At 41.4% G+C, this 12,857-nt stretch overlaps 1 protein-coding gene across 1 annotated transcript; it reads right to left on the reverse strand.

Annotated features, from left to right (window-relative positions):
• Nucleotides 1-10,149: 10,149 nt before the first annotated feature.
• On the reverse strand, nucleotides 10,150-12,176 carry LOC128894773 (uncharacterized). The gene is made up of 2 exons (XM_054156762.1): nucleotides 12,041-12,176; nucleotides 10,150-10,418 (listed from the first exon to the last, which is right to left on the reverse strand). Exons 1-2 carry the CDS (start codon nucleotides 12,174-12,176, stop codon nucleotides 10,150-10,152), a joined length of 405 nt encoding a protein of 134 aa, XP_054012737.1.
• Between the last annotated feature and the right edge of the window lie 681 nt (nucleotides 12,177-12,857).

Consider the following 12,857-nt stretch of genomic DNA (forward strand, 5'->3'; position numbering starts at 1 on the left):
ATGGTCGAGAAATTTCGATCGCGGTTTCTTTTTCTGGTATTGTTACAATGTTAATTTTTTACAATACATTATCCTTATTTATCCATGAATTGTGTGCACTATTCAATCCTAACCATTTCAAGTACACCTTATTCCCTTTCCGAAGTACACTTATTCCACAAGGTACACATCAGCATCGGCAACGCGTTGCAACTCGTGATCATAGAATCCTCCAGCAATTGGTTTTCCATAAACATCTTTCAGCAGATACGTTACGAGATTAGTTTTCTGAACCTCGGCGATCGTAAATATTTCTGTACCCCAATGAGGTGTGAACCTTTTTCAAAAATTCTTTTGAATTTGCTCACATGTACCACATCTCCCACTCTGAACCGTGCGGGAGCGGCAATCTTTACGTGATTATAAACCGTTGTTAAGAGCTTCGAGGCGTTTGTTGGTGCAACGTCAATTGGTTGCATGCCGATAGTTCGATGCTTACGCGCGTTGTAATTTGATATGAGTTGCTGCAGCGAGTCGATCCATTTATAACTTCCATTAAGCGTAAACAGTTTCCACATGTCGTTTTTGAGCGTACGATTGAACCGCTCGACGACTGAGCTTTCATCACTGAATACGTTGAATAATGACTTATGTTGTATTTTAACAAAAGTTTTTGCACATTTGCGTTGTAAAATTCCTTTCCTTTGTCGGTTTGCAAATTTTTCGGATACCTTCCACTGTTTCGGATTATCTTTCTGATCGCTGTAGAAACTTCATTTCCACTCTTGGTTTTGAGGGGTATGGTCCATGCATGCTTACTCAGCACATCGATAACAGTGAGTATGTAATGGAAGCCTCTGTTATACCGCGCGTAAGGTCGCATCTCGACCACGTCCGCTTGCCATAAGTCGTCGACCCATGTACTATGACGCGTCTTCGGGGAAACTTTTTTCTCGCCGGAGCATGCAATTCTTCCACGAGACGCCGTTTCTCGGTACTGGGAGTTTTCTTTGCAGCCATGTATGACTCGACACTGACGCAAAGACTTGACGTACACGTCTTATCAAACATCAAATCGGTGCTCAACGCAACGGTTAGGCGGTCGATCGGTCAGTTGGTTGACCGGTCTGTTTACCGGTATGTCGGTCGGTTGACCAGTCTGTCGGTCGGTTAATTGGTCGTTCGACAGGTTTGTTGACCGGTATGTCAATCGATTGACCGTTATGTCGGTTGGTAAATAGTCTCAATGTCCAGCTATTGATGTGTTTGCATTCGATTTCGGAATTCGGTAATATCCCTCTTTAATTTATTCAGCTCATCTTTCAAGCTCTGAACGAAATTTTGAAACAATCATTTTTTTGTCGCATACGTATTGTCGACTTTTTATAACCGCCAAGTTTTCGTGCAAGTACAGCTTGTTGATAGCATCACCATCTTCTACAGGCGGTGCTACCCGTCGAATCTTACGCGACTTTGCGTCATAATTGGGGCCAAGAACACAAAGAGCGTTGTGGCGTACATAATTTCTGACTACTCTATTCCAGTGATAGTATGATTCCATTCTTTCAAACGATGACCCAAACTTCGTGATTGACATTTTAATGACGATTGACTGTATCGCCAAAGCGTAGCTTAATTTATAATGAATTCTGTCTCGCGAAGTTCCTCGATAATCGATAGCATCTCATTGTCGTGAGCATTGTGACCGGCTTGACGCGAAGCCTCGAGCAATCGAAGCCGATCTACGAGTTCGTTGGGATCGTTCCAGTGAACGTAATCAATGTTGTTTTTGGTTAATCTCATGGAACATTGTATGCCTTTTCTAACTTTTTTATCTTACAATAAAAGTTTGATTATATGGTTATACTTGTATCCTCTGTTGCCTAATGTTTGACCATACGAATTGTGCTTGTGCTTATGCGCACTCGTTGTCAGCAGTATGTCCCTGTATTTGCGTTCATCAGCCTCAGTGTAAATGTCGTTATCTGGAGTTTTCTTGAATATCAGTTCATAAAGGCCGGGTGTTCCCGAATATCGTAGGCTATCGATAATTACGCATTGTCCACGTCAACATGTTTATGAGATAAACACCGTACACGTAATCAATACCAACATCTACGTCGCCGCGTAATACAGGTGCGATGTATTTTTGACTCAGTGGACCTAGATGATTACGTACCGTTTCTTTGCCTTCCGGCGTTTGCAATTGGCTTCGAACAGATGTCGAGAAATAGCTGTTTGGACTATCAAAAACATCTTCGTTTGCTAAGCGTTTTGTTGTTGTTGTTGTTGTTGGTACTGTCTTAATCGGTGTAGAGGTCGGTGTAGAGGCTATCAGGTTCATATCGGGTAAACTGCTTAATCTTGATTTTTTTATATTTGGCGGTTTCGAGAAATTTAACAACAAATTTGATTGTATTTTATCCGATTTCTTGATATTCGGAGTGGATAATGGTTCACTTCCGATATCTGTATTATTGTGTAGATCATAATTTCTTAACGTGTTGCTGACAACTGTCTTCAGTGGTTCAGTAACAGGTTTAAAGTGTTTTTCCAACGCAATCTCTTCGTCAATTTTACCGGTTTTCAATTCACGATATTTTCTGCGAATCAAATCGCTCGTTGTTGCAATCTGTTTCGCTATCCTCTCACGATCTTCAACACTGTTACTGCTCATGTTGGAACACTGCTTTCTCAACGTATCGGAGATAACTAGACGTGTTACGATATTGCAAAGTCATTAAATTCTTTTCTATAGCGACCATTCCATAAAGCACTGTCTTTGTCAATCACTACAAATCCATATTTTTCTTCCCAGCAAGCGGTACACAATTTGCAGAAATTCTCAAAAGACATGTCTGTGTTTACATGATCGTTGTATACATGCTTCAGATTTGTACCATTTTGTTTGAACATGATCAGCAGGTTCGCGTTGTCGCGTATCAGATGTTTCGGTATCTTCACATATGTCTGACAAAGATAGAAACAGTCAACGTCCGAATGCCTACCCATTGCAAAGTATTCTCTTACCGCGTTTTGCTTATCGCATGTCACGTCGTCAAAGATAAAAATCGAATTCGGAAGTGCCTCGCTCGGTGGAACGACGTCACTGTTATTCGAAAATGTAAAATAACCAATTTCGTCTATCGACGACAATATATTTTCTAGATATCGATATTTCGATTGTTGCAATGATTTCGAGTACACGTATACGTTTTCGAAGCGAACACCGTGCAGACTTTCTAACAAACTAATCAGCACGTTCGTTTTGCCGCAATTCGATGGGCCGCAGATGATACCACGTATAGAGGTCTGTAGCATATTTCCATGTTTGCGTACCTCTTTCTCAGACTGTGCCTCTTTGTCTACATTAATCACTCTAATCGCAGATGACTGGCACACGAACCGCATCGTAGCTGTGGTAAAAAATGAAAGAAAAGGTATGTGTTGATGTTGGGGGGTATTTATACTAGCGTGACCCAGACGTATCAGCCAGTGTAGAAATGGCTTTCATACTGATCGATGGTGATACACTGTTCGACTTGACTGTGGAGCAATTGGAATACGTGCCAAAGATAGTACTCTTCAATCGGTTCGGTAGCGACATTCATTACGCGTGGGATAAACTGCCGAAACATATAAGAGCTGATCCTGAAGTCCAGTCTTATCGTAGGTGTCTCTTGCATTACAATCCTCCAGATTAACATACGCACATAGACGGACCAACGCCTATGAAAAAAGATTGTTACCTATGCGTAGAAGGACAGGAGCAGGACTTGTAAATACTCTAATAAACAAATTACTGTTTGAGCTACGCGTACCAGGGTATCAATTTTGCGGATCGGGTACACGCCTGGACAAACGATTAGCACGCGGCGATCGAGGTATAAATCCGTTGGATGCAACCTGTAGAGAACACGATATTGCGTACTCTCGAAACAAAGATTTGACCAATCGCCACGAGGCAGATCGAATTTTAACTGATCGAGCACACCAGCGCATAACAGAACGCTACATTCGGCGAAAGGGCGACTGCTGCAGCTGTTTGGACTGCGATGAAAGCTAAGACGAAGCTTGAAATGGGGCTCAAGAAGAAAAAGAGTCGTAGTAAGAAGAACAAGGGGGAGCGAGCTCTACCGATAGCAAAGCGTGGCGGTATCGTTCCGTTTCTCCTACCTACGTTATCAGCTATAGGAGCGTTAACCGGTGGTGCTGCTGGCGTGGCTAAGGCCGTGAATGACGCCAAGTCTGCGCGAAAACAGCTGGAGGAAATGCAACGGCATAATCGTGCTATGGAAGGTCGCGGAGTACATCTCGCGCCGTACAAACGCGGACGAAGAGTTTCAAAGAGAAAAAAAAAAGACACCAAAATTAAAATGCCCGAAGGTGTAACCACCAACGTACAACTACAGCATCTGGCAAAGCGTATGCGTATTCTACATTTCAGGGGTATTTTTATGCGCAATACTTTACTAACAGATGAGATACACAGGAACGAGAGCGGAATCGTAAATTTGGATACTTTCGAGGGACCTGGTACTCGTTGGGTTGCGTACGCAAAACGGAGAACTCGCACCATATATTTCGATAGTTTTGGCAATCTTCAACCGCCGAGGGAACTGATACAGTATTTCAAGAATAGCGTAATCGAGTATAATCACAGGCCTCATCAGCGCTATAATCAGAGCAATTGCGGACAACTATGTTTGCATTTTCTGCAGACGGTTGACAATGAATTTAAGGGCAGTCATTGCACACTTTAACTCCAGTATTCGTTTGAACATGTCGCTGACGTTAACGCTTACCGGCCAAGGTAGCATTCTCGCAGTAAGCTATTTTCCGTCCATCGATGATGGACTCACCATGAACGATGGTGATTACGAGCTCGGTCTTACGGACTTTGAGACTTATTACACCATACCGAATGTAAATTTGTCGAATAATAAATTTTACTACGATAACGATGATAAGGAAATCATTATTCCGGAAGGATCTTACGAGCTGGATGACATTTACATGTATTTGCAACGATCGCTTTCGCATGGTAATGAGGGGAACCCCCTCATACTTAGAGCTAACAACAATACGATGAAGAGCGAAAGCAAGTGCGATTACAGCATTAATTTTACCAAACCCAATACTATTGGCTCGTTGCTGGGGTTTTCTACGAATTGGTTGCTGCAACCGCGAAAATGGCACGAATCAGATGCGCCAATCAATATAATGAATGTAAATATTATTCGCATTGAATGCAACGTGACGGCTGGTGCTTACAGCAATAACAAGAGCGTGCACACGATACACGAGTTTTCGCCTACCGTTCCACCTGGATATAAGATATCGGAAAGACCGACACAGATCATTTACCTTCCGATCACTGCACGAAGCATTTCGGATTTGACGATTCGCGTCGTGGATCAAGACAGTCAATTGTTAGATTTTCGAGGGGAGCAGATCACCGTTCGACTGCATGTACAGAGACAACGCCCGTAGTGGGAGACGTTTGTATTGAACGAAGCGGAGCAGACGACATGTGAAAACAAAGAGAAAACAATTCGATCGCCTGCGAAACTCACTGTATCGAATATTGGCGGTCTAAAACCATTGGGCGAAAAGACAATTCGATCACCTGCGAAGCTGACTGCATCGAATGCTGAATTTCTGAAATCGTTGGGTTTCGTTATATGAAATAGCTAATATCTTAAACATTGGAGGCGAACCGATCTTTGACGACAGCATCGCCAAGATTGAGACTCACACATACAACCCATACGCCAACACAACGTTTGAACACAACGATGAGATACGAATACCTATACAACAGCAGGATTTGTACACGTTACCATGCGAGAGCTTTCTATACGTTGAAGGAAGTTTCAGATTAAAGAAACCAAAGGAAGGGGTGGAAGCACACCTCGGAAACAATTGTGTCGCCTTTATGTTTGATGAAATTCGATATGAACTCAATGGTGTAGAGATTGATCGCAACAGAAACGTTGAAGTAACAAGCACCTACAAAAATTTTGTTTCTTCTTTAACTTTTGTGTACCGCTCAATATGCTGTTGGTTTTTTGCGAAGATTACAGGCGTATAGTAATCAACGCTCGTCACGAACTCATTCTTATACGCGCGCGCAGTAATAATAATTGCATCGTTGGAGATTCCACGCTGGAACCGGTGGTCGAATTATTAAAGATACAGTGGCGAATGCCTCACGTCGTACTGAATGATACGAATAAACTATCGTTGTTGCGAATTTTGGAAAGCGGGCAATACCTAAGCATGAGTTTTCGTTCGTGGGACCTGTACGAGTACCCTTTGTTGCAAAGTACGACAAAACATTCGTGGACCGTTAAAACTGCGACTCAGCTGGAGAAACCGCGATACGTCATTTTTGCATTGCAGACTGGTCGAAAGAATATCATGTCTGAAGATGCAAGCAACTTCGATGCATGTAAATTGACCAACGTGAAACTTTATCTAAACTCTGACTTCTATCCATACGATGACTTGAATCTTGATTTTGATAGAAACAGATATGTTATTCTTTTTGATACAACTGTTATGAAACGCTTTGCAACACGGACAACTTTTTGTTACATGGGCCGTTTGTAGTCATCGATTGCTCGCAATAGAACGAACCAATCAAGAGCGCCATCGTAGATGTGCGAATAGAACTTGATTGCAAAGAAAAGGACTGCGAGCAAATACTACCGCATACTGTCTTATTTTGCATAATCGCGTCATCGAATACTGTCCATTGTCCAACGTTGTGCACAAAATCACATAAACTGCAGAATCAGCAATATTTGTAATATGTAAGAGATGGACACCTCGCATTGTGGCGTAGTTTCAAAGATATCGTTTCGTTTCGTTTCGTTTCGTTTCGTTTCATTGTGTAAAATATTGCAAGCAAATCATTATTTTATTTTATTTTAAAGTATATATATCGCGTGCATGTAAATTTAATGCACGTTAATGTAAATTATTATATAGTTATTATATAGTTTATTATCAACGATGAAATGTATTTTCTTAAATTTAAATATATATGATTGCTTATATTTTATCTTTTAAATAAAAATATAATATAAATAGCAAGGTATACCTAATAAGTTTAGAGAACTCGAAGAGCCAAAATCTTTCGCTTTTATATTACTATAAAAATAATTAATAACTTGAAAGCTTTGTATACGCATATAAACTTATACACAAAACTGCGTGCTTAGGAGATATAAAAAGAAATAGCTTGGATATATGTGTATTTCTTTTTTTCTAGCGTATTTCCTTCCATATCATATTCTTATCCGGTGTAATATTTCCTTCGCACGTTCTCCAGTATTCTCATCATTAAAAGAATGACGTCACCTCTGCCGTTTCATTAATATCTAGACTTCGAGCAATTGTATCGCGCAAATAACTTACCAAACGTCGAACAATTGATGTTCTTCTTCTTCTTTTTTTACCGATCACTGATAATTACCGACCGGTGGTGTCCCCCTCTACCTTACCGACCGTAGGTAATAATTACCGACCTCCCACCACTCGCCCCTCGCCCTCGGTCCCCCCGCCCCCGCTCCCCCCTCAGGGCTCCTGAGTTAGAACCCGCTTACCTTTACTTCTGTGTACGATTCCCAGATCGTTTGGAAGTTACGCATTAGAAGCATAATCTTTATTGTAAGTAGTAGTTATTAAGTAGAGTAAATGTAAATAGTATTCTATAAGTACGAGATCAGCTTCTAATGTAAAAATGTAAATATGTAAATAGTATTACGTTTGCACTGGCAAGGGATAATGGGGCGGCTAGCGCGCACCGAAAATAACGATTCACGTGCAAACAGCTAGAATGATTTACGACAAGCAAACGACGAAGCTATTTTTGAGAAAGCTGTATTTTTCCGTTATTAACAGATGTTCGTTTCCTTGCGACACTTAGCTACGGCCTCAATAGCATATTGCAAATGCCGTAAACCATGGGTCTTCCGAAGGGCTACCAGGCAAAGTCAAGCAACCCTCAGCGGGTAACGATGCGAGACCTGAGGCCCGGAAGAAATCCCGCTGCATTGCCAAATCTCCAACGGTGGTACTCCCCCACCTCAGCACACCCCCTTCCCGGGGAAACGCGCTAAGGGCGCAAGGAAGTGGTGGTGCGTAAGGAAATTTTAAGGACGATCAGTTTTTAACGAGTCGTCCTGTGGAGTTGACTAGTGGTCAAGTACGACCGTTAAAAGTCGCGAATAAAAAGTCATTGCAAATGGAATCCTCGTTGTTCCTTCACCTTCACGACCTACAACTTGAAGATTTTCTTTTGAGATTCAATCTTATCACAGATTTCAGGAGCTCCATGGCTGTAAATATCGCTGTCCTGTGGAAATCTGTGATGAGATTGAATTTCTGAAGAAAAACTTCAAAAAATAAAGTGAAATTACTTTAAGCGTCTATATTTTTGTGTAAAATATTGCAACGTGATTTCCCGACACGGTCCGCAATTCGCGTCGGGAAGCGTGCAAAATGAAAGTTTTCCGACTCCTCACGCCTTTATGGGAAAACCCGAGCGCCAGGTATCAGGAGATACCGGGGTGAGAAGCCGAACTTCGCGAAAATTACCACGGCTGGCGATCCGGATCACGGAGAGGGACGTGGATCGTCGGCGAGGAAAGGAAGTCTGAGAAAGTCGTCTTCACGGCAAGACAGGGTGGATTAACACAGCACTCATTTAAAATAATATAGTATATTGTATGCGAAAGATGTTACAGAATTCGGTGTACGCTGCCGAGCCGCCGTAGCGTCAAAGGTCACCGGGACGACTGATAACCGACACGAGAACTACGTTTCGATAACACGTGCTGATTTCGTTCACGTTAGCCCAAATTCCGTCACGATTCACACAAAAGCGACTTTGGAAACGATGTTCGGACAGTCTTGACGCGGTCGCGGTGGGCTCGACCTCTTCGACGAGAACGTTAACCGGCAGCGATCTAAACACGTGCGCGTTACAATAGATTCGCGACTAGATGTTTGTTATTTCGTCTAGATAACCTACGAAAACGCGATTGAAACTGATTACGCTATTTCGCCCGACGGGGTGCTCGGCAGCCACCAGGAAACCCGACCAATTTACGATATCCTATCCACGAGCGTGAGGTAAAGGAGGAAGCGCTTACCGTACCGTTCCGCACGTGCGTCGATGACAAAATAAGACGAGATACGCGAGCTCGTCGCACGCGTTGGCTCACGCGCTTCGCCTCAGCCTCACCTCAATGGTCGGCGGCACGCGGCACTCTATGGCGGCCAAATTCAAATCGCGTTATCGGCGCGCTCGTCATCGGCGGTCGTCCAGTCTCGTCCCTCGGCGATTTTGGTAGCGTGTCGGTGCTGGCATCCCTCGAAGGCTCTGGAGCGAGTCGGGTCTCGGTGCACTCGCTGCCCTAAACGGCTTCCTGCCCCCTGAGGTCGTAGCAGAGTCCAGGGGCTGTTACCAAGAACCTCCAGCCCCTGCCCATTTGAGCTTCGTCTGGCCAGTCCGTGCAATCGGCGCCGGGTTGGACGGGATCAGTAGCCTCTAAGCCGCATCGCTCGGTGTTGCCCTCGTTAGCCCAACGCTATTGCCCTTCAGACACGTAGATTAGTCATAACCCTGGGTTACCCTGGTGGCGCTCGCGATCTTGGTCGGTCTCGTTCCCCGCGGAGAGTTCGCCCACATTGTGACGCGGCAATCTGCCACGTTATAACAAATCTATCATACTATTAGAAATCATTTTTTTTTTTATCTTGATATTCGCCTAACCAATCCAGACTAACATTAAATGGTGATGATGATGCTGTAAATGTAGAGGTTGAGGCATTGGTGGGATATTGGAGTTGTAACGATGAGTCTTCTATATTTCCGCGGGCAGCTTGTAACGGTGCCTCCAAAACAATATTCCCCACTTCCATTTTGATTCGAATTCTCTCCACGGGACGCAGTTTTTTTATATGTTTTGCCATACTCCGGAAGAATAGGTCATCGTCGTCCTCGACTTTCTCTGCAGCAGATGAGGACTCTAAAATCTGGGCCCGTAACCGCTGGTTGTTCCCCATTACACCAACCATCTCCTGGATTGAGGACGACAGTCCTCGCTTCCTAGCCATAGGCCTTCCTGGATTTTTCTGCTGTGATGGATTTCCCGTTTATAGGGAATCCATTCTAGGCGCGGTATCCTCTTCCGCCTCTATTCCTATTGCCGTATTCGCAGTTTCTGGATGATTTTCTGTAGAAGTGTTGTCCACATTTCCACACATCTGCCTCGAGATAAGTGTTGGATTTAAAAATGCCATCTCAGTTCCAAATTTCAACTTCGGCAAATTTTTGGCTGCCAGGCCTGATTTGGTGGCTCTTCGGTGCTTCACTTGGCTGAACGCATTCTGTAGCTTACTCCAAGCCTCTTTACAATCATTGCCTGAAACAGAAAAATTACTTTAGTATTTCAGGAACTTAGTCTTTGTTTATCAATTACTTAGTTATTCTTCTATTGTCCTCTAGCGGCCACAGGCAGTAAAAGGCCACTTGCTTGCCAATCAAAAAATGAAAAAAATGACATTTTTTCAACTTTTCAAATTAAAATCTAAGCGATTCTGAACAGTTCGGTGCAAACAGAATCGAATTCGGAGCATTGGAAGTAACCACAAAAATTTGTTGAAAAAAATTCAGGTGAAAAAAAATGTTTAAGGTACACTTATCTCTGGATCTTATTGATATTTTTAATTGTTTCTAGTTGCATAATGTACAGAAATGATAGAACTAAAAACAGACTGAGTAGTTTTTTAATGTTTTGATTTAAAAAAAAAATCACCGCCGCTCAAACATCGAAAACTATTTTTTCAAATTTGAATATTTAAAAAAAAACTACTCGGTCTGTTTTTAGTCCCATCATTGCTGTTAATTTTGTAACCAGGAACATTAAGAAATGTCAATTTGGTCCAGAGATAAGTGTACTATTGTACCAAAAACCCAATTTTCCAGGAAATGCAAAAAACTAAAAATTTGTATTTTCCGCTCGATAATACTAGTTTTCAAAATACAAAAAATGTATATTCAATGCCACTATTTCTTTCTTATGTATTTTGGCCTGTAAAACTCGAAAATCACAATACAACATTTTTCTATGCATGGGTTTCTTGTATATGAATTTAAAAATTTTTTTTCCATTTTTTCTGAGTTGAGACATTTTAGGCCACATCTCGAGTTAGAAATGTAAAATTAAAACTATCGAGGCACAAAAGAAACGAAAAGCGGCACAAACGGGTACAAACGGTTCTAAAGAATAGGGAAAAATAGATTTTAAAAATCTCAATGTCGAATGTTGACCGTTTTTTTAATTTTTTTTTAATTATTAAATGATGAAGGTACAAACGAAACTATTGGTGGTACAATCAAATACAAACGAAATACTATCATTTTCTATAAAAATAAATTAATCATTTTAACTATTTATTATTAACTATTTTAGCCCAAAAAATTGAAGTTTCTCATATATTTTGACCCATAACACATAACTATTGAACCGATTGGACAACAATGTTAGGAGCAATTGTTGGAAATTCGATTACCTTTAATATGGTATCTTGCGCGACCCAATCGGACATTACTAACTCGAGATATGATCTAAAATGTCTCATCTCACAGAAAAAAATCGAAAAAAAATTTTTAAATTCATATACAAGAAACCCATGCATAGAAAAATGTATTGCGATTTTCGAGTTTTACAGACCAAAATACATAAGAAAGAAATAGTGGCATTGAATGTACTTTCTGGCTGTAAACTAGTGTAATCTAATCGTATTTCTTTTGATCAAAATGTGAAAAAGACAGTCAATTATCATAAAGTTTTTTTTAACACTTCTAATGCTCAAAATTTAATTCTTTTTGCAAAGAACTGTTCAGAATCGCTAAAATTTTAATTAAAAAAATTTTGTTTACAGTGATTTTTTTCCATTTCTTGATGTTTGAGCCCCTTAAAAACTTCTATAAATAGTAACTAATGAAATATATGAAAAAATAATAATGATTGTTTTCACTCACCAGGCATGCCAAGTTTTTCTCCAATCTCGTCCCAAGCCTCCTTCCGTGCATTCTGGTTCCGATACTCCCGGTTCGTCGAATCGTATAATACGGGGTTAGCCCGAACATGCTCGATCAAAAGCTCCACTATCTTCATAAAGTTACTTTCACTAAAATAATGATTTAAATTTCATATTAATTAATTTACATTTGATTTAAATTTAACTTCACACTGAAATAACGATTGGAATTTCGAACGCAGGTCCCACTTACCTCCGTATTTTCGAAATATCTCGCGAATTCACACTTTCTTTCACAAAATTGTCGCCGTCCGTAACTAATGTCCTTCATGCACGTTCGAATGTCACATTCGGAATGACCTGATCACACAGGTCATTCTTGACACCACCTCGGTGCTCGAAAAACAGGGAGGGGGTGTTTCGGTATACCTGAAAGGTTTGGAGGCCCCACAAACGGCAGAAAGGATGTACCGAATAACAATGTCCAACACGATCTTTTTTCCGCGATATCCACTATCGATATCACTATCGGTGATTCTTATAGGGTTCCTCGTCCTAAATACAAATCTAAAAGTGAAAATGCTCTATCACCCTTAGTTTTCGAGAAATTCGAGATTTTGTAAATACGGTCGATTTTGAGAGAAAACATTTACAGGACGCCCTCTTCACAGCACTGTACTACACTGACGGACAAAATTAAAGGGACACTATTTTAAAACGTCATATCTATGGGAGTTTTCAACCGATCTTCGGGAAACTTCGCGAGGAGTAGTTTTGAAGTGTCCTCTGGGTGTGTGCAAAGTTGCATTGACGAAGGT

This window comes from Hylaeus anthracinus, unplaced genomic scaffold (assembly GCF_026225885.1).
Source record: "Hylaeus anthracinus isolate JK02 unplaced genomic scaffold, UHH_iyHylAnth1.0_haploid 0, whole genome shotgun sequence".
NCBI classification, from domain to species: Eukaryota; Metazoa; Arthropoda; class Insecta; order Hymenoptera; family Colletidae; genus Hylaeus; species Hylaeus anthracinus.